The 23,446-nt window shown below is 43.7% G+C and overlaps 1 protein-coding gene across 1 annotated transcript in view; it reads left to right on the forward strand.

The window, feature by feature from the left end:
* LOC126480933 (UNC93-like protein) overlaps positions 1–23,446 on the forward strand; it is a 235,901-nt gene that overhangs the window by 181,816 nt on the left and 30,639 nt on the right. The window contains exons 4-5 of the mRNA XM_050104346.1: positions 852–1,062; positions 13,905–14,067. Of these exons, the coding sequence (XP_049960303.1) occupies positions 852–1,062; positions 13,905–14,067 (374 nt within the window). The remainder of the gene's footprint in view (positions 1–851; positions 1,063–13,904; positions 14,068–23,446) is intronic.

Raw genomic sequence — 23,446 nt, forward strand, 5'->3', positions numbered from 1 at the left:
TCGCCTGGAACAATGAACTGGCATTGCGGTTTTCAGAACAATCGACGTAGTCTGTGAGATTTTTCTTTGTTACATAAAGCATTAGACGCTACCATGCAGGAACATACGTGATGTAGGAGGTGTCACAAAAAACTCAGGAGAATTATTAATTTCGAGGGCTTTATACATCCGATTTTCAAGAATTTTTTTTTTATCTTGTTAGTATACATCCTCCTCATGTATGTTTGTATTTTCAGCATTTTTCAATATTTAGTTTATTGTTGACAGTCGAAAACGTTATACGTGTTTTCGAGTGCTCGTCGAATCTTTACATTCGAAAAAATGAATCAAAGAATTTACATTAAATTTTGATTTAAAAATGGAATAAAGTGCAGCACAGCATTCGAAATGTTGGCTGTGGATTTTTGGCGAATCTACTTTGAGTAAGACAAGGATTTATGAGTGGTATAAATATTTCAAAGACGGTCGAGAAGACTTTGAACATGACGACCGGTCAGGACGCCCTAGCACATCAATTACTGACAACAATGTGGAAAAAGTACAGAACATGGTTCTGGAAAATCGCCGAATCATCATCAGAGAGGTTTCTGTTGATGTCTGCATAACCTTCGTCCCACGTGAAGCAATTTTTTCGGATGTTTTGGGCACGAAACGTGTAGCAGCAAAGAAACTTGTGATCTCTCTTCTGCACCCAAATGAAGCCATTATAAAGATTAGAGGCAGTGTTACACAGTATTAGTGCGATGTCTTTTCGACAGTAACTAATTTTTCGCCCAGTGTGCTGGTGCACTTGTAGACACAGACGTTCTGGAGGAGAGGGTGCTAATGCAGGCTGCCTTTCTCGTTTGCAGTTCTGTCGAGTGGCGCCCACGGAGGAGGCGGCAACGGCTCGGCCAACGCGCAGGAGATCTGCGGCGCCAACTTCTGTGTCAACGTGGCTGGCCAAACGGAGAATCTCAACCGACCGCCCGACTCTGAGATCTACGAGATCAGCGGCATCTACCTGGCCTGTGTGATCCTCGCCGTCGCCATGGTCGCCCTCCTAGTCGACCCACTCACCAGGTAAGCTACTCCTCTCAGCTCTCCCTCTTCAAACTTACTCAGGTTCCCTGTCATCAGATTTGACACATCCTTCGTTTCTACCAGACTGGAGGAAGTCTCTCCATCTTGGTTCACTCGGTAGATATAAGGGTTGCGTATTGGGCAGCAGCAGTATTGGAACTTCCATTCACTCATTCGTAAGCAAACACCTTTTGGTTAATCAGCCTTACGTGTTTCATTGTCTTTCTGCATCACTCCTGGCGAACGCTAGCAGATTCCTTGAATAAGGTCAAAACCCACTTACTTCCTGCTGGAACAGTGCTTCCGTTCCCTTCATTTAAACAAAAATACTAGTTACAAGTTAAGCACAGGCTGAGAGTCGAGCGCACAACACAAACTTACGGCTGCCCGCAGATACGCAGAGAATCCAAACTGAATCGAAAAGCTTGTAGTATGGATCAGCATGAAGAGAAATGCCAGCGCTTATTTGGTAAGCATGTAGATTGGGAATACGCTATTGGCTTTTTGGCGATCTGCGGATAGCCTCATCCTGGCCCAGAGGCCAAAGTATCAAGACACGTGACGTGACATGTTGCAGATGGACGTGTCTCAGGCCCCTGGCAGTGTGCTCGTTCCCCGCTGCACGTATGTGGCGCCGCCGGTTGTAGGTGCGAGTAATCTCTTGCTGGCTACAAAACTTTTCACCATCTCTCAGCACAGGAGGAGTTCCATCTCTAATGCCCTCCATGTCGACCAGACATAAAACCCTACTTGATTTTTATTTCTTTCTTGGTACAATTCTACAGCCTACACCATCTATAATCTGTTCAGCATATTCCATCTTACCTTGTAACTTTTACATTCTAATGCTTATTCGATAACCAAATGCTTTAATCCCGGACATTTCAGATCACATACTCCACCCATCTGCATCTACATGTACATCTACATTTACACTTCGTAAGTTACTACACGGACTGTGGTAGAGGGTACACACTGACGTGACAAAAGACATGGGATACCTCCTTATATCATGTCGGACCTCCTCTGGCCTGGCGTATTGCAACAACTCGACGTTGCATGGACTCAGCTAGTCGTTAGAAGTCCTTGCAGAAATATTGAGCAATGCTGCCTCGATAGCCAACCATAATTGCCAAAGAAATGCTGGTGTTTGAATTTGTACACAAACTCGTTCCATAAAAGTCCGATGGCTCGCCAAATTATTCGCTCAAATTGTCCAGAATGTTCTTCAAACCAGTTGCGAACAGTTGCGAACCAGTGACATGGTGCGTTGTCATCCATACAAATTCCACCTTTGTTTGGGAACATAATGTCCAGGAAAGGCTCCAAATGCTCTTCAAGTAGCCGAACATAACCATTGATCGATTCAGCCGAACCAGAGGACCCAGTCTGTTCCATGTAAACACAGTCTGCATCATTATGGAGCTACTACCTGCTTGCATAGTGCCTTATTGACAACTTGGGTCCATGGCTTCGTGGGGTCTGCGCCACAGTCCAACCCGACCATCAGCTCTTACCAACTGAAATCGGGAATCATCCGACCACGCCACAATTTATCAGTCGTCTAGGGTCCGACTGATATGGTCACGAGCCCAGGAGAGTCGTTGCAGGCTATGTCATGCAGCTACCAAACGCACTCGTGTCGGTCGTCTGCTACCGCAGCCCATTACTGCAAAATTTCACCTCACTGTCCTAACGGATCATGCAGCCATGTCTCGATCCCTGAGTCAGCAGATGGGGACGTTTGCAAGACAACAACCATCTGCACGAACAGTTCGACGACGTTTGCAGCAACATGAACTATCAGCTCGGAGACCATGGCTGCTGTTACCCTTGACGCTGCATCACAGACAGGAGCGCCTGCGATGGTGTACTCAACGACGAACCTGGGTACACGAATGGCAAAACGTCTTTTTTTTTCGGATGAATCCAGGTTCTGTTTACAGCATCATGATGGTCGCATTCGTGTTTGGCATCATCGCGGTGAACGCACGTTGGAAGCGTGTATTCGTCATCGCCATACTGGCGCATCACCCGGCGTGATGGTATGGTGTACCGTTGATTACACGTCTCGGTCATCTCTTGTTCGCATTGAGGGCACTTTGAACAGTGTACGTTACATTTCAGATGTTTTACGACTCGTAGCTCCACCCTTCATTCGATCCCAGCGAAACCCCACATTTCAGCAGGATAATGCACGACCGCATGTTGCAGGTCCTGTACGGGCCTTTCTGGATACAGAAAATGTTCGACTGCTCCCCAAGCCAGCACGTTCTCCTGATCTCTCACCAATTGAAAACGTCTGGTCAATGGTGACCGAGCAACTGTCTCGTCACAATACGCCAGTCACTACTGTTGAACTGTGGTATCGTGTTGAAGGTGCATCGGCAGCTGTACCTGTACACGCCATCCAAGCTCTGTTTCATTCAATGCCCAGGCCTATCAAGGCCGTTATTACGTCCAGAGGTGGTTGTTCTGGGTACTGATGTCTCAGGATCTATGCACCCAAATTGCGTGAAAATGTAATCACATGTCAGTTCTAGTATAATATATTTGTCCAATGAATACCCGTTTATCATCTGCATTTCTTCTTGGTGTAGCAATTTTAATGACCGGTAGTGTACAACTGTGTACGCGAAACTACCGCCATCTGCACATGTGCATATCGTTATCCCACGACTTTTGTCACCTAGAATGGAAGTGGTGCGTGTTGTTGCTGACGCGAGTGGAGCCGCTTAAACGCGAGATGCCCTCTGCGTCGCGGTACCAGCTGGGCGAGTGGTACAGAAAAGCAGCTGGATGAAACTGCAACAGGTAGCGGAAGCACGGTCCGGTCGGCCGCGCGCAAAGTCAAGGCCACCGGGGCAGCACATCTCCTGCGGTCGCACCGCCTTTTGTTAGCAGAGGAAGCTTTCGTCACGTGGTCGCGGCTCGTCTCCTGAGACAAAGAAAAAGCTGTAGCGAAGCCTTCCAGGCAATTAACACAATCTTATTACCTCGTGGAAATTACGCGCGGCTACGAAAAAGTTCAAGAAATCTGCAGAGTAAGTGGCGACCGGTCACTGGCTCTAACTGTTTTTACGAACTGTCTACGAGCGTATGTGAAGGGGCTGGAATTAACAATGTTTTGTTTTATCCGTTATAGATAGAGAATTTCTTTACTGTTCAGAGTCAATGCGATTTCAGAACATGTAAACAGCCACATTTCGTCAAATGATCGAAATGGTTCAAATGGCTCTGAGCACTATGCGACTTAACTTCTGAGGTCATCAGTCGCCGAGAACTTAGAACTAATTAAACCTAACTAACCTCAGGACATCACGCACATCCATGCCCGAGGCAGGATTCGAACCTGCGACCGTAGCGGTCACGCGGTTCCAGACTGAAGCGCCTAGAACCGCACGGCTCGAATGATCAATTCAGCTATTTCAACAAGCGTAAGGTCTAGAGAAAATCGGTAAAAGTCGCTTCAGAATAATAATTATGCTGTTGTTACTACGTAGTAAACGTTATTATTATCGTTTTTATTATTGTATGGTTTTCGGCGAGGAATCTCTACCTTAAAAATTCACTTCACTCAAAGCTCGAGTATTCTCGGCTAGTACAGTGAGTTCATTCTACCGTGCAGAGTGTGGAAACAGATATAACTGTGATTTCTGACTGCGTTGTTACTGATTCACATAAAAGCATTGCTCTTGTTGCCACCAACCTGCGCGTGTAGCGTAACGTGCAGCGCGCTAGCTTTCGAACGCAGAGAGGTGAACCAAAGCCGAATCTAATCTGCGCGACGCGTTAACCACCAATTTTATTTCAATAACGTTAATGTTATTTTAATTAATTTCTTAGTCATAAGAAACAATATGAAAAGAATTTTTCCCGCTGTTTCGTTTTCCAAGAGGGAGGGAGATTGGAGGGGGGGGAGGGGAGGGGGAGAACAAACGGAATTATTCATACGCATCTCCAGAGGTTCAGAAGACGACTGCGCAAAACTTACAAGAGATACTGGAAACAGACACACATCAGTGGACAGCGCATCTCTCCACGTTTGTAACTCATACTTCAGTATGGGCTTCGTTTGTGATGTGGGAAGCGTCAATTCGTGGGCGCAAGTCGTTGACGCGATGCGTCCGGGAAGCCGCGAAGGCAGCCCGCTTTGCGAATCTGGTAATCGGGTTGCCTATCCGCAGGTGCGAATTAAGTCGATGACAAGAGTTAATAGTAAAACTTGAAGACAGCACGACCTACAGGTGCAATGTGTAATTATAAGAATTCTGCCAACCATTACTAGGCTTCCGTTAACCAATGGGACACAGATGCATAGAGATAACAAGCAAGAAATTCCAATTGGTTCTTTGATAACCTATCGTGGGACACATATGCCTCGTTGGATAGCCAAAGAGTTAATGAGCGTGGGCTGGTACACCGACAAGCGTTTTTTGCGGTTTTGGTTTTCACGGCTCACAGACACGTAACGGACACGACTTGCCTCCCGTAGGTTTCCTTAATGACTGTAACTTCAGGAAGGGAATCGAGCCACAAAGCAGAATAACAAAAATTAAATTTGCCAAATCCTGAAAAAGAGAACTCTGCACTAGACGGGATACATGCTATAGAAAAGAAAGAAACCTTTGTGGTCACGTAAATATCATTTACGCACAAGACAACTCAATGTTTTTTCATGAGAACATAAAAAATAGCATTTACGTATTAAAAGTGGTATGTGCACGTTAAAATTACTTTTAATCGCTTACTTTAATTTATAACCCGAAACCTGTCCCCAGCCTAGTCAATAGCGTTCGTTAACTAAATTAGTAATTACAGATCATCGTTATTGTTATTATTGCTGATGGATGGGTGGTTAGTGCGTCGATCTTAAGCGATTTTGGGCAACCTCTGTAAAACTAAAACTAAATGGCTAGACGGGGACCTGAGGCCCCTCTTCGTTCGGTACAGGTTATTAGATATTTCTCCCCTATCTGGAACTCTTACCAGGTACGATTAATAGAGGCGATAGGGAAAAGATCCAAGAAGGGTAACGCATTTTGTCAAAGATTCACTTAGTAAGGACAGAGAGCGTCACGGAGATGCTAATATTACTGCACCGGCAGACACTAAAAGAGAGGGGTTGTGTTCACAAGTTCAGATCTATTTTAGATCAGTAACAGGCTGACAAATCCTCCCGTAAGAATAGAATCTCCAAAAGAACTACGGAGAACTAATTTGCTTCTAATGAAATTTGAAGACGATATTTCGCGTTGAAATTGTTACTGGTAGCGTAGACAAACAAATAAAAATTCGTGGTAATTCAATTGCTATAATTTCACATGCTAGACAAGGGGAAGTCAGTGTTACTGTTCCTTGGCTTTTCACCGTATTGTTAATTTGAAATTGTTCTCGTGTTCTTCCTCATCATAGTTAAATCTCGCGAATTTTTACTAGACCAGCTTCAGGCAGATTATAATTTTTGTTTCCTTTTCCTGTATTGGGACGGGGAGGGGGATGGTTGGGAGTAAACGGAGATGAGACGCGTTAGTTGGAATGAAAAGATCAATCTTTAAAAATTTGAGCCCTCTGTGTTTAAACTTAGAGTGTGGGTGACTGCATTGTCTGAACAGGAGAAGCAGGAATACTAGTGGTGGGGACATCCTGTAAGCCAAAAGCAGATAAGCAATCAGATCAATCCCCTCCTCTCATACTGGCGTAGTCGCTACATACTACGTTCCTCACTCCTGAAAGTCTCTCATCTTCACGAAATAACGCTTCGAATGATTTAGGTAATAGTGAAAAATACCGTCTGCCCAGGATCGTCTGCAAGTGCAACGGAGAACCGTTTGTATCTGCTGAGAATGTTGTCTTACGTCACGTGTACAGGTAAGTCATTAACTCATCAAGGCAGTGCTTATACTTTGTGTGACCTCCTGACGACATTGAGAAACTAAGTGACGGAACGTCGACCCTGGTCCGTGGGAACGGATTAGTAGCGCTTTTCTTTACCAGACAAGGGAAAAAATGACAAAAGTGCCAATTGCGTGCCTCTCTCTCCTCCATACCAAAAATTAAAGGTTTTACGTCATTTCGCGGAATGTAAACATGATGCGTACTAATTGTGAAGAGCAAGGTAAGATGATATTCATGTTTCTGTGCAAATTCATTATTTGAAACGTTACAAACAAGTCTGGTCTAATTAAGGTTGGAGGGAAGTATTTGTCGAATATGAAACTAAAAGCTACAGAGAGATTTGATATTGGTTAAAATGTCTTCCTCTACTTTGTTGCTCATTATAGCACACTACAAGAATCTAAAAGGAGTCCCCCCCACACTACAGTTTTTGTCGAAAGTGTCGCACCTAGTACTCAATGACTCTGCCTATCTTCATATAACGTTCTTTGATTTCCCCCACATTATCGCATTCGTGGGCAGAAAGCAAAGAGATCTCGGTTCAAAGACTAAAATTGTAATACTACCGTACCACGTTCACGGATATTAGGCCACTTGACGGATTAAGGAACTTCAAATGAAACTGTCTGAGGAGAGGTGGGTTCTGAGGCTGGCAGAAAACTGTCTGCGAAAGACAAAGTTCCTATTCTGAGTACTGTTCAGTACAGTGTTTTACTGTCACAAGTCGTTCAGATGAGCCATTTATTTTTTGTTTTCCTGAAATCTCTGAAGGCGCAAATCTGTGACTGACAAGCAGGGCCTTTGATTTTAAAGCATTGGCTACATTTTCGACTTCGTCTGTCGTTGAAACTTATCCAAAGATGACTACAACTGTCAATTACAACCAAGAAAGAGATTTTTACTTGCAAGCATCTTAAAACAAAATCGGTTGGCGCTATAATTAAGCTACGACTGCAATGTCTGGTAAATGTACGAATTTACGGATGGCGCATTAATATTTAATCGATTTACATTCGAGTTCACAGACCCATGACCCGGTGAACTGTAGGGTCTTCACAAACGAACATAAATCTAGCGTCTTGGCGACTTCACGGTCATTAGAGATTAAGTAGCAGCTTCGTTCGTTCCCGCATTGGGAACGAAGTCGGTCGTGGCCTACTCCAAGGAACTATCGTGGCATTCGCATTAAAGACTAGACTTCCTCTGTCGATACTGGACGTTAGCCTCAACCTGTATAAAAAGCGATCAAGTTGGATAAATTTCCTCTTAAACTAACGTACAGTTTCCAAATAAATCTGACAGAAGACACCGTTTGGTGTCAGTATTGGCAAGTGCCTTCTACTGTCAAACCTGTTCCTGCCGGAAAATAGTGAAGAGAACTAATATATTTAATGAATGCCTCGATGCGGTTGCAGTTCACCTCGCAAAGTGAACAGAAAGAGTACACCCCTTTCCGCAACACAATTTGGGTCGACAGACTCTAAGTGCGGCACATGATACAATCCAGCTTCCACTCTATCGTACACGCGTCCTTGCGTGATACGCTGTGAAATGCTTTGGCACAGACGACTCCTGCACACTCCACACATTCTCCTGGCAGCCTGAATTGCCAGCAAATTAACAGGACTGACGGGAAAATTGACCATACCTTCCACGAACTCGATTATTCCGGATGTTGGAGAGTCGTGAAAAGCACGACAGCGCTGAAAAAAAGCAGGATGCGGGCGTCGAGGCAACTGCAGAACCGACAGCATGATTTTCGGTTCCATGGTACATAGAAGCTTTCGCGACGACTGTGGCTACAGAAAAGTGAATCAGCTCTCATTATGTCCTTACTCCACTTTACGCACCTGCACGTTGACCCTGAGTGGAGTGTTGTGGAGTGAAGGGAGAAATGTGTGTGGAAGTTCGGTGTCCCCACATCATTGGTTCTGACAAAGGCCAAAATATCGCAAGGAGTGTCTTGAAACGAAGGCAGCTAAGCAGCGACAAGTAGCTGCTAGCCTCGTCGCCATCAGTTACTCATTTTTTAGCTCTTTAAAAATATATTTGCGATTACTGATTTCGGCCCTTGACGCTTCCTGCAGGAAGCAACTTGATTTGATACAGAGTATTTAAGTTATAACCTATCCTCCTCCTTAGCCGAGGTCGTAACTGATTTTATAGGTCCGTTCCAATTTTGGTAGGGGAGAAATATTCATCACTATTATTTTACCGACAAAGGAACATGGTGTAAATTCCCTGATAGCTAGAGTATGCCCTGTCTGCTGCTTTAAATCCCAAATTTCTATTCTGAACTCCATAGAGTGAGGTGAGGCGACACTGTTGATGGCGATCCATCCGCATGTCGAATGGGCTCCTTAAGTCTGACGATTCCTCTGATGCTGTTCGAGAGAAGTAGACTATATACCGGTACCAGGTCTATCCTCTCACTTCTCAGACAATGTCGTTAACAACACAAAGAAAACTGAACACATTATATACACAAGTAACTGTCATCTGCAACATACATTTCTACTTAAGATACAACACTTGTGGAGTGTAGTGGTAACATGCTGAGCGGATGCAAACGAAAAAAAACTTACCCGATATATGGAGATGACTTGAGAATGAGCACTCCATCCAACACTTCCATAACTATTATATATCTATATCTACGCTCCCAAAGCTCCTAAGGTGTCCGGTGGAGAGTACTTAGCGTATCAGTATCATATCCCTCTCTTCCTTTTCCATATCTGAATAGCACATGAGAGGAACAATTTTCGGTGAGTCCTATATGAGGGCGAATTTCTTTGATTTTCCGTCATGATCATCTTTTTAAGTGTATGTATGAGAAAGTAATAACGTAATTGCTGGAAACGTAGCCTATCGGAGTTTCACAGCGATAATCTCCGTGTAGCACCACGCCTCTCTCGCAAGTCTGCCACTGGAGTAACATTAGCGACTCCGAGACACTCTCTGTATTTACTAAGTGAACTTGTGACGAAATATGCGGCTCTTCTTTGGACTTTCTCTCTATAGCCTCTATTAATCGTACCTTGTAAGAGTCCCAGGCGGAGAAATAATACCTTAATAGCTTGTACCGAGAAAAGAGGCGCGTTGGACTCCCATTCGGGAGGACGGGTGTTCAGATACCCGTATGGCCGTCCAGAGTAAGGTTTTTAAAGGTTGCCCAAAATCGTTTACGGCAAATGCTGGAATGGTTCCTTTGAAAATGATACGGAAGATTTCCTTTGGGATGCTTTCTCAACCCAGTTTTGCGTCATGTCTCTGATGATCTCGTCTCCTTTTCTTATACTTCTATCAATAACCGGTCGAATTCACGTAGTTATTATACCTGCAACGAAATTACTGAAGACATCTGCATGTTACACATACCCGTCCGGATAGCAGCGAGCGTCAGCACTCCGTTTCCGGGATTCGCGGAGGCGCGCCGTCTCTGGATGAAATCCGCCCGACGGATTAACGGCGATGGCTGATCATCCGACCAGCCTGAATGTGGTTTTTAGGCGGTTTCCCACATCCGAGTAGGTGAATGCCGAGCAGGCACTCGTGTCCCACCTCAGTTACGCGATTCGCAAACATTTCACAAACATTCTCACTCTTTCACCCGGTATAACGCTAGACGTAGACAGTTGGGTATACAAATTCCTTCCCGAATGGAGGGGGGGAGGGGGGCGGGGGTTAGTGTCGACGGAAACAGCATCTGACCAACCACTACCAAACTAATCTCCGTCCGAACAGGCATTGGAAGGCCCAGCTGTACCGACCGACCACCGGAGCCACTACTTCTTAAAAAGGTAGCTCCGTACTTGGCCTCTCAAGGGCTGCATACAACCCTCCTGCCAAAGCGCTCCGTAGACCCGGACGGTCACCCATCCAAGTGTTAACCAATTCCAAGTCACTGGCCTACCACTGACACTGCTAAATCCAAATTAACATGCCTACCCCGTGCAGATAGGGATAACGCCAGTAAAACAAAGAAGTTCCACATGTTACACACACAATGATGAACCCAAACATATCACCTGTTTAATAGCTTCCTAGTCTACCTCTGAAACGCATTACAGCGGCGATTCTGCTGGGAATGGATTCGAAAGTCCCTGATACAGTTCGGAAGGCATGTGGACCAGATGTCTAAGCACAGGTAAAGCAATTCAGAGCCAATGGTTGCGTTCCAAATGTATTCCATGGGGATAAGATCAGGCAAATACGAGTACAGATCCTTACCACTCCGCCACTTTTGTTGTTAAGAGGCTTGCGAAGAGACGTTAGTGCACTGTCACGCTTCGCGCTGAGTATGAGTAGGTCCTGTCTCGTGTCATTTCAAATTCAAATCTCCGTCATCTTTGTTCAGAAGTTACTTACCAGTCTACCAACCATTGCAAAGAGTTCTGACACATGAAAATGAAATACTACTTGCTTTCATAACAAGTCCACACTTCCTGCAAGAGAGAGCTTTATAAAAAGTGGCAGTAACTGCTCAGTGACGTGCGTGCGAAGAAGAGAAACGTTCAGTATTTAGCTGACGACGTGGGAGGATCAGAGGCCATGCAGGCGACACGGCTTACGTAAAGCTCCAGCTTCCTTATCGAGGCTGTCATCTGGCAATTACGGGCCTCACTGTCAGCAACATGGCTACTTGTCGGCGTTCCGGCTGTTAGCCGCCATCGTTTCGAGACATCCCTTGAGGAATTTTGGCCTCTGTCGGAACCAACCGTGGGCAACACCGAAGTTCCCACAAGCACCTCTCCTTTTATATCACTCTCTTCCATTCAGGTTCACGTTGTCTGTATATAAAGTGTGGATGTCTGAAATTTGTATCAGAGTAAGTTGCTAAGTAATCAAATTCGTACGGCACAGCCGACTAGTAGATCCTGAAGCATTATATCAGTTAGGAACTGGGAAATATTTTCCTTCATTGCTCGTATTGACACCTTTCCATCAACATCATAATTATTAGCGAAAACAGGCACGGGTAAAACTATCCGATAATAGAACCAAAAAAAGTTCCAGTAAAAATAGTTCTGTAAACAAGCTGTTTGCAACGAAAATGAGAATGTGTCGTTACGGGCGCCCACTGACGTCATTGTGAAATATTGTTCCAGTTAGTACAAATTCATTTGAAATATAAACTTTTTGATTAAGCAGCAATCTCAGAGGTGTCGAAATATACCACAGTAATTATTCTATAAGATGTTTCCTCTAAAGTTTAGTCATTTTCATCAGAAAAGTTCCAGAATGGCTCTAGTCTGAGTGAACTGGTCTTGTAAAGGAAGTAACGAGAGCGAGTACACATTGAAGCATTGTTAGGTTGAAACGTTGCCTAATAAACAGTGAGTATAACTACAACTGGCGTTCATCGGAATTACTGAATACAAACCATATTCATCACATCATTTATGAAGTTACAAAATAATCAAGTTGTATAAAAAACAAAATAGGGACTTACGGCTGGTACTATGCACACGGTCACAGCTCTGACTCCCCTCTTGTTTACCTGTATGTGAGTTCTTAGCCCACAACTAAATTGCTTCCGATAATTTTAATTAAATGTGAGAGCGCCAATAACCATCGAAGTAAAGCGAGAGGGAGATGAACCTTACAAAATTCAGGCAGCAAGATCTGCGTTTCAGATTCTTGCATTATCACAAGTTCCTGCGCACCACACTTGAACTTTACTTCTCAATAAGAATGCACGTGGTAGACATTTCACGTGCAGCTAAAGACGACCTTACCTTTGTTGGTATTTTAACGCTACATCCGCGTTATATAAATACAGGTTAAAACAATAGAAGAAAGGAATACACAAATCTTACAAGTTACGCCGTAACTTTTTTTTGTAAAGCAGTGTAACATTATCGCCCAGAAAAGAAAACTATAATATGCCCATGAAATATAAAAATTGACAAACGCGGGAACCCCATTTCAAACTTTCCTCGTTACCCACACTGTTCGATATTCTAAAGGGCGCATATCTTAGCATTAGAAGCAACTATAACTGATGCCCGAACCATTCCACTTTCCGTCAAAGGTACATTTCAAAATAACTTTACACGGCTAGCCTCTGGTATAAGCGCTGGAATAATCTAATCAGACGTCTCCTCGGCCTTGCCACCAACCTTGTTACATTCCTAATTGGCCTGCGGCAATAATAAAAGATTCATGTCACTGTTGGGAATTTAGTGCTTGCCTTATCGGCATCGTGTGCAAAAGTTCTTTATGTGCTATGCATTCTTTATATGCTACAAGAGTGGAAAACAGATTTATTTTCCGTCTGTCAGTCGCTGAGTTATGTTTTAAGTTGACCAGTTTCAGGTAGTGTCAGATCTATTGATCAATGTAAAAATAAACGACAGTTGGCTTACTGATGATTGTTTTTACAATATTTCAGAGGTAAATTTTTTTCTTTCTAGTTACGGTGCAGACATTGTATAAAATACCTTTCCTCGTAATTACAGAGAAACCAGTCTTAACGAAACTAATAGTCTCATTGTCATATGCTAAAGCCACATACTTGTCATATACGAAAGCTGTCGCTTTATATCAAAATATTTCAATGAAATTTGGTTTGTGTAGAAAGCCTGAAATGTTAATGAATGCCACCTACACGTATTAAAAGATTTAATAAATACGATCTTGAAATAATTTATACACAAAATATTGTACAACATTAAACAAAAAATATTACGGAGGATTTCCTAGATAGACGATACATTTTAGTAAAAGGAAACAGTAAAAACAATTATTTCATTTAAAAAGTGCTTCATGTCCATTGGCAAGACAGACCGAGAAAATTTTAATCTTGAACAGATTTCTGCAGGAGACACTGCTTTTCGAAAAATCTGTTGCAGTGTAATCATTTTACCAGTTCAGAATTTGGGGGCAGACGCTACGCTTTGCTGTTACAAGCGTGTCCTAATGCTCGCCGTCTGATGTTGCAGGTACGGAGAGCGGCAACGGAAAGGCGACAGCGCCGAACTGAGCGGCATTCAGCTGCTGTCGGCGACCGCATACCAGCTCAAAAAGCGCAACCAGCAGCTGCTCATCCCCATCACCGTCTGGATCGGCATGGAGCAGGCCTTCATCGGTGCCGACTTCACCCAGGTAGGCAGCCCCGCAGCGCACGGGATACTCCGACGCAAGCCACACTTCATTGTACGCCACCGCCTGTATCACTTATCTTCATCAATGACAGATTCGTATTCTGGCGCGATAATACAAAAAAAGGACATCAAGTAGAGAAATCTCTGGTAAAAGTTTAGTAAACACTGCAGTATGTCTTTTTTATGCAAAGCTGCTGCGCGCCAAACGATAGCCGTTGTTATAGACAAAGAAGTGTATGCATTGCAGAACTGAACAGAAACTAGTCTTTGCATCAATAGCAATACTAATACGCTCTCCGGCCAAAATACACTGACAGAAAAAAAATCGGAACACCAAAATATAATTAATGTAGAATAAGGAAATTTCGGAACTACATTTTTTTCTACGTTACATACTTATGTGATTAACATTGCAATATCACAGGTTATGGTACGCGTGACTTAGGCCAATGCAGATATGAAATCCTGGCACATTAGTAACCGGTGTAACCGCCAGAATGTTAAATGCAAGCACGCAAACGTGCATGCATTATGTTGTACAGGTGCCAGATGTCAGTTTGTGGAATGGAGTTCCATGCCAGCTGCACTTGATGGGTCAATACACGAACGGTTATGCTGGTTGTGGGTGACGCTGGAGTTGTCGTCCGATGATGTCCCATATGTGCTCGATTGGCGACAGATCTGGTGATCGAGCAGGCCAAGGTAACATGTCGACACTCTGTACAGCATGTTGGGTTACAACAGTGGTACGTGGGCGAGCGTTACCCTGTTAGAAACATCCCCTGGAATGCTGTTCACGACTGGCAGTATAACAGATCGAATCACCAGACTGACGTGCAAATTTGCAGTCAGGTGCATGGGCTTACCAAGAGAGTGCTTCTGATATCACACTAAATCACGTCCCAGACGATTAGTTCAGGTGTAGTTCCAGTGTCTCTAAAACGCAGACAGGTTGATAATATTCTTCTCGGGTGTGCAGCCGGATGATAACGTCATCTTGACACAATATTTCCGCGGTCCAACTAGCCGCCATCTTCAGGTGAGAGTGCTGGTACACGATCTCGTCAGTTCCGGCGAGATCGTGTACCAGCACTCTCGCCTGAAGATGGTGGCAAGTTGGACAGCGGAAATATTGTGTCAAGATGACGTTATGATCCGGCTGCACACCCGAGAAGAATATTATCAATTATTACGGCGGGATAGCCTTCGTAATCACCGCAGACAGGTTGATTGCAGACCCTCAGCTGGCCTCCTTTTGTCCAACACACGGCCATCACTGGCACCGAGGCAGAACCATCTTTCATCAGAAAACACAACACACCCTCACCCTGCCCTCCAGTGAGCTCTCGCTTACCACTGAAGTCTCAAATGGCAGCTGTTTAGAATCAGTGAAATGCACGCTACGGGGCGACCGTTTTGTAGCAGTTCTTTGTGTCACAATGGTGCCAACTGCTGCTCAAATTGCTGCTGCAGAGGCAGAACCATACATTAAACACGATGGTCTTCCCTCTCGGTAGTGCCACCGCGGCCGTCTGGGTCTTCTTCTCGGCCATACATTCCAGCGACCACCGCTGCCAGTAATCATGTACAATGGCTACATTCCTACCACGTCTTTCCGCAGTATCCAGCTTCTTGTAGCTATGTTACACGACCTCGTTCGAGGTCACCACCTCCAATCTCAGAAGTAACTAGCACTCACGACCGTTACATGCGTATTTAAAACAAACCTGATTTGCACTCTCACAGTGACGCCGCTAACACCACTCTTGTGCGACTGGCGCGAGATTTGAATGGACATCGTCTTCCAGTTGTATAAACACGCCTACCACAATTCTTTCTTGGTGGTGTGATTTTTTTCCGTCAGTGTATTAGTCACCTCCTCAAAAACGCTCACTGCTCCCTTTGGAGCACTGTACATGGTGTAGAACTGGTATCAGGCAGTTGCCTGACCATCCACTGCTTAAGAAGCTATGACGGTGAAGTGGCCTGTATTTGTCAGTCGGTTGGGCGAGTTCTGCGCCGTATGCCGGGTCGTATTGGAGACTTGAGAGAATGGCAGAGTTACCGTCTTCGAACATGCCAATAACCACACCGTGTATAACGTTGCCGCATTTGCTGCTGGATCAACGTGGATTCTTCAACGTGTCTACAAGGAATAATATACCACCTGCAGCCAATGAATATAAGACAAGAACACTGCTTGTAAAAAGGGCCAAGTCGTCAAGGACCGGAGAAGAGTGTAACGGCTCGTCAATGATAACAAGCTACCACTCCTACAGTTAACTGCTACTGTCAGTGAATGCAGATTCATATCAACCAGTTTCCGAATGACTATAGCGAAGGGAACTTCATCCACCGTAAATTTTTAGTCACATATCTCGCAAAACGTCATTGCTCTCTACAGCACATAAAGCTGCACGTCTTCAGTGAGCCAAATGATACAAGAAACAGGACAGTAGCTGACTCGAAGCATTTAGTTTGGTCCGTCGAGACACGATTTCCCTCTTTTCAAATTATGGTGGGAATCTAATGCACCGACGGCCTAACGAGGCGTATAATCCAAAGTGTTTGCAGTTCTGTGATGATTTGGGTATTGTTCTTCGCAACGTAACTTGAGCCCACTCATTTAGGTCACTGTGAAGATGAATCTGGGTGTTCGTTCAACGTTCTCGGTGACCAAGTTAGCCTTTCTTCCACATCTTCATAATGAATATGGCGTGCTCACACCTTCCTTTCGAGATGAAAACAGGTATGTCTTCAGGACTGCATGCATACCGGTACGACACTGGGACACCATACCGCATGTCGACTGGCAGACTAAGTCACCCGATCTTAGTCCAGTAAACACTTTCTGGGACTAATTGGAGCAGAGGGTGAAACGATGCTTTCAACGTTCCCGCAGTTTGGTCATACTACAGCTTCTACTCATCTATTAATGGCTTCAGACAGATTAACATATACGAATAAACTTGCGGAGTCACTTCCTCTGCGAATTTTGAGATGATATCAAGGATAGAGTTGGCGTTACATGCTGTTAGAGTGGTGCCACCTGGGAGTGATTCGGTTTTTATCCTGCATTTTATCCTGTGCGCTTGTTTCTTTCACTGGTTTTCTGGTTTTTACTTTAGATCTGCTGCTTACGTATCATTGCAGATCTACTATTACAATTTTTAAGTAGCTGTCCATGTATTCTATGCTCAACAATGTGAGGATACTATACAGTTATGTCAATGCGTTAGTCCACTACGCCTACGTATCATGTGATAGTATATTGCAATTTTAGTAGATTTTAACTACGAATTACGGTATACGCTGTCACTTACATCCGTATAATTAAATGTTATTCGTTCTGTTGTATGTGTTATCTGAACTAGTGTGTTTTCATGTGTTCTGTCATGCTTTTAAGTAGGTAAAAATAGTTTTCTACGTCTTTTATAAATTTTTAGTTCATATTTCTTTTTAGTATTGCCATACTTGGTTAAGTTTTCAACTACTTGTCAAAGGTACAGAAAATATCCTAAATCTATTTAAAAAACAGGCAATAACACTGGATAGTAAACAAACATTGATAAAAATTTACTCGAAATAGTACTAGTTCCTTCTCTGAACAAAATCTCGTGGTATTAAGTAACTTCCTGTATGAGTCGGTGACTATTGTAAATATTTTGTGAATAAAATCGTCTAGATCGCTACCAAAATTTTCGTTATTTATTGCACTTCTTCGGGTACTGCTGTCATCAGCTATCTGCAGTTTAGATTAGAAGGAACACAAAGAGACGTCCGCTGTTCGTTATACAACAATCTACAAAATATGTTAAGCTAAAAAAATCTGAAAACCTAATTTGATGAATATGCAACTACACTCGTTTGAATTGTGTTTTGTACTTTGACATTGAATGTTTACATTTTGAAGACTACATATCTGTGTTTCTATAACTATGAAAAGAAAGGAAAATATAAATAACTAGAGAACCCGGAAGTGCTTCACAACTGCTAAATATGTATGGGAATCAAGTATACGTCCTAATCTCCTCCTCCCACCGTCTCTCTGTCTCTCTCCTCCTCCAATTACCCTCTCCTCCTCTCCCTTCCTATCTTTGTCCATTAACTTCTTCCCACTCCCTGTAATGCATCTCTTATTCCACACTCACTCTATCCAAGTCTTCCTCCCACATCTCCCTGTCCACATCTTCCTTCCAGTTGTTTATATCCATTTCCACCCCTTCTCACATCCATTTCCTCCTACCTTATCTGTCCCTTCTCCATCCTTCCCTCCCTCTCTCGCTGATCTTATTTACTGTTATTGCAAACGCAACCTTGATTGGAAATAGAAGTGAAAAGGAATGGGTAAATCGGTTGGAAACATTAGTACGCGGCAGTTGAGAAGGACCTTTCCAGTTTCTGGATCTGCGAGGATACGAGCTTTTATGAGAGTATTTCGAATGGTTTTCAGCTACGATCATGTAGGACTATAAAGTTAGCCATAAACACAACTTTCCTGCTTTCTGTTCAAAACGACAGCGAAAAAAAAACCCACACATTCTCACAGTAAAGCTTAGCACGTTCTTTCATGCACCAGTTTTAATAGAAAGTGTTTAGTGTATAATTCTTATTCGATTTGCCTTCAAACGCTGTCTACGCTCTTCGTCAATAGCACTGACTCGACGACCGTGTAATCAGCCTGCAACGCCCGTATGCCGACCGATATTTCGACACCTCACTGGTGGCATTTTTTCCAAAGAAATAAACAACGAACTGAAATCAACTGAATGTTTGCAATACACCAAATTACCAAGAACTGACATCAATTCGATCTTCGCAACACACTAAAAATATGATCACCGCCAATAACACACTGAAATATCGCTTTCAATTGTACTCTTTTTCATAAAATATCAATATCCAATGCGGAAGTGGTCGTTGTTATGAGAATATGGGACAGCAGAACTGTCAAACCGAATATCACTTTTTTTTTAATGAAAACATATAAAAGCAGAATTGTCAAACCGACGCTAAGATTTCTTTCATTGAGATTTTCATACAGAAATACCACCCGAATTCCTGACTTCTCTGGCGGCGTTTCCAAAAATTTTCTTTCATACAAACCTTGTCCGACAATTACGAACACAACAACAACAACAAAAATCAGCCAAATCGGTCGCACAGTTATCAAGCGTTGATCTTTTATTCACATGGCAATTGATTTTTATTAATAGATTAATAACGTAACGTTTGAGGGACCGTCCCGCATACTAGCACCATCTAGCAACTATAAATTACAACTCTGTACAAAATTGTTAGATAACTCTTAGTCAACGCCCCGATTAGGCTTATTTATACTGACACTGAACGTTGTTCAGCAAGTTGTAAGCCTTTTGATGACTGTACTTTCAAAAAGATTGTTTTTAACTTTTTTACTTTTTTTGTTGGAGCTTGTTGCTGTATAACAAACGCTTGTCGCTCTTTATGTTCCTCTAACCTTAAATGCAGATAGCTTATGACGTCAATAGCCGAAGCTGCGCAATAATTAAAAAAGAAAAAAAATTAGTAGTTATCTAGACGGTTTTATTGAGAAAAGATCTCATGGTGTTGAGAAAATTTAAGCAGATTTTTCGTGGTTCCCTCTGGTTAGGACGCGTAAGTTCCCACGAGTGGGCGCTATGTTTTTCCGCGCCGCTGCGTTTACAGAGAGCGGCGGTCGCGGTCCACGGAGAGTGTGACCTTCTTCGGCGGCAAGCCGTTACCCTGCGTCCACCGGCCAGCGCGGATACCTCCAATTATCCTTGGCGAACCGCTAGGTCGTGCATTCTTCAGTAGGTCGCGACGCCGAGAGCCCGTTCCTTAATGTGCCCTAATTGGGAGATACTGGGCAGCTACGCCCGCGAACGTTGCTTTGCGAAGTCCCACGTTTGCCTCGCCCTGGCGCCCAGGTTGACCCTACGCAACTTTCCCCGAACACCGTTCAAGGCGAGTACCCGTAGCGGGAACAATAGCTAACAACCAAAATGCTGGCGTTGTCATTACGTCAACGGAGACTGTACCGCTCTCCGCCGCGGTGTTCACTTTTACCTGAGCCCCGAGGCGAGCAAAACTAGGCGGAAGGGAACGACACTGCCACAGCGGATGACCGACATTCAACTCGACGCGTTCCGTGCCGATGATTGCCCACCGTAGTGTCTAAACTTCCGACGCGTGTACTTTCCTTTCTCCGTTGGAAGTAGAAATTTAAAATGTCGCTCCTTAAAGCCAGCTGTTAACACAAATAAGAGTTTACATTTACATTTCTGAGGTCGCGTGAACGACAGCTAGTAAACTACTTGTTAACTAACTGTTCGAAAAAAAAGGTGGTTGCTACTAACCCAGAAAACACTCTACTGATCTTGCCGGCCGCTGTGGCCGTGCGGTTCTAGGCACTTCAGTCTGGAACCGCGTGACCGCTACGGTAACACGTTCGAATCCTGCCTCGGGCATGGATGTGTGTGATGTCCTTAGGTTATTTAGGTTTAAGTAGCTCTAGGGGACTGATGACCACAGATGTTAAGTCCCATAGTGCTCAGAGCCATTTGAACCATTTTTGAACTCTACTGATCTCTCCATTACTATAAATTAGTCCTATATATGCGGTGCCTGTTCGGACATGTCCAAAAGAACAGACACCACTTACAGATAATTAAGGTGACGACAGCCAATGATCTCTTCAGTGTGGATGCACACCAAGCTCGAAGTCTTAAGGGAATCGACTACATGGCGCGAGTAATGAAGATAATGGGCAAGGGGTACTACGTTAGTTGTGTGTGGCTAAGTTGAGAATTTGAGTCTGACGGGAGGAGTGCTAGTGTAGGCCGTGCAATTGCGAGGATCACAGTGTCTGGACTGCGACGAGACGACGGTCATCGGAAAATCCGCAGCCGGCTATAGCATGGAGCCTCCTTATGTCGTAACGGGACGACATTTATTATTCTGGTTATGTCGCCGAAGAGCAGCGGCATTCCTTTATCCAACAGTGCAAAAAAAATTTTAAAATAAAAAAAAGGATAGCTCAGTGGTCAGTGCATTTGCCGCGTACCCGAGAGACACAGGTTCGAATCTGGGTCTGGTACAAATTTTCAACTTCCTCCATGCCGACTCATAGCCAATGCCTGTAACTCCTTTACATCTTAGAAATTAGTCAATTTGCCTCGGCTCACAAAATTTAGAAAAAGCTGCAGTACACGAAAAAATTGTAATTGAAGTAATAATAAACTTTGTTACATTTCGAGAAATAATGAATTTACGACTAATTACTTTGAGAAAGGCTGTTTTCCAAACGTATTACGTCATCGGAGTGTATACCTCCGCTGGATCGCTTTTACAGAATGCATTAGCTCAACACCAAAATCTGCACACAGCAGAAGATAAATTGTCATATGAAACATTTGGCAACACTCATTGAATTACTCGCAATGCGCCTAACACTGCAGTCGTCCTTACACATATTTCAAAATGGTTCAAATGTCTCTAAGCACTATGGGACTTAACATCTGAGGTCATCAGTCCCCTACACTTAGAACTACTTAAACCTAACTAACCTAAGGACATCACACACATCAATGCCCGAGGCAGGATTCGAACCTGCGACCGTAGCAGCAGCGCGGTTGCGGACTGAAGCGCCGAGAACCGCTCGGCCACAAAGGCCGGCTACACATATTTCCCAAGTGACTTTGGGAAATCTACTTCGTAATCTAAAGTACTACGGAAAACTTCTTATTTTTAAATTATGAACCACACTTCGTAAAACAGTCAATTTAAACGCGATATAAGTTGACACGCATTAGATTGTACAGTCCGTTTGGAAAGTTGCTGTATACTGGAATACAGACTACGCTTGTAGATTACGTTGTAAATTCGAAACAAAGTTGGCAGAACACCAGTTGGCAGAACTGTTTGTTCACAGATACGCGATTGTTTTTTAATTCATTCTACTGTTACATAGCATGTAACCGTTTCGTTCAGCTGATGAAAGCCATTTAATGTGAAGGTTAATGTTCAGATGTTCGATTGGCTTTTAAATTATGATGCCTTTCGACAAGCAACTGGTACACGGATTGAGTGCAGGAGGCACTTGCTGAAAAATTCCAGAAAACAGACGTGCCTCATCGTAATGCAGCTCGTCGACTTTCTGAGAAATTATAAGGGACAGGCTTAACTTTATGCACCGAACGAACTGGAAGACCACCTAAACTAAACGAACAGAAGTTATTGGATAGTTCTGACTCCATGCAACAGAGCCCAGAAAAATCACTGTGTAAGTTGGCACAAGAAAAAGATATAAGGCCTGCAAGCGCGCACAAAGCAGTTAGGCAAACATTGAAATTATTCCCTTGTAAAGTGAGAGTAGTGCAATATTTAAAAGATGGGGATCATGAAAAGCGAATCCGTTACTACAAATGATTTACATCTTTCACGGAGAGGAATACCATTAACATTCCTGATGTCACCTTCTACACAGAGGAGGCCTGGTTCCATCTCTCTCGCCATGTTAACACCAAACACACAACTGTGGTCAACGGAGAATCCTCGTGCTGCGCTACAAACGCCATTGCGTGATCAGAAAATTTGGGTGTGAGTAGCAATAGTCATATGGTGGATTGTTGGGCTTTTTTTCTTTTTTTAAGAAACCGTGAACAACTAACGTCATTGTTTAATTATCGACCATCTAATTACCATCTAAATGGAGGCGAAATGAACTACTCATGGTTTCAACGAGTTGGCGCTACTATACAGAGAGCTGACAACACTATGCGTCATTTGGAAGAGTTTTTTTGGGAAACGTGTCACCTCAAAAAACCTATGCCCCCCCAGGCTGGCCTTTACTCCACCAGACTTAACTTCTTTAGGGGCCAGCAAAATCTGTGGTGTATCGCAATCGCCCACTTGAAAACTGAAATAATTGCTTACTGAGGCTGCCAGTTCTGACCTAATCCCAAAAATGGTTCAAATGGCTCTGAGCACTATGCGACTTAACTTCTGAGGTCATCAGTCGCCTAGAACTTAGAACTAATTAAACCTAACTAACCTAAGGACATCACACACATCCATGCCCGAGGCAGGATTCGAACCTGCGACCGTAGCGGTCGCTCGGTTCCAGACTGCAGCGCCTAGAACCGCACGGCCACTCCGGCCGGCCTCTTTCTGCTTACGTGAGAAGCATATCACAATGAGTTCTGCAGAAAGTCCCTTGCAATTAAATAAAGCGCTTTCAGACTTGTTAGTCATTGCCAACATACGTTGTAACTGCACAGCAATGTTCCAAATACCCTTTAGTATAAATAATAACATGAAACAAAATTACATGCCGTAACAAATACTTAGAATATCTATGCATACAATCAAAAGGAAGT

This window comes from Schistocerca serialis, chromosome 5 (genome assembly GCF_023864345.2).
Source record: "Schistocerca serialis cubense isolate TAMUIC-IGC-003099 chromosome 5, iqSchSeri2.2, whole genome shotgun sequence".
In the NCBI taxonomy this organism is placed as follows: Eukaryota; Metazoa; Arthropoda; class Insecta; order Orthoptera; family Acrididae; genus Schistocerca; species Schistocerca serialis.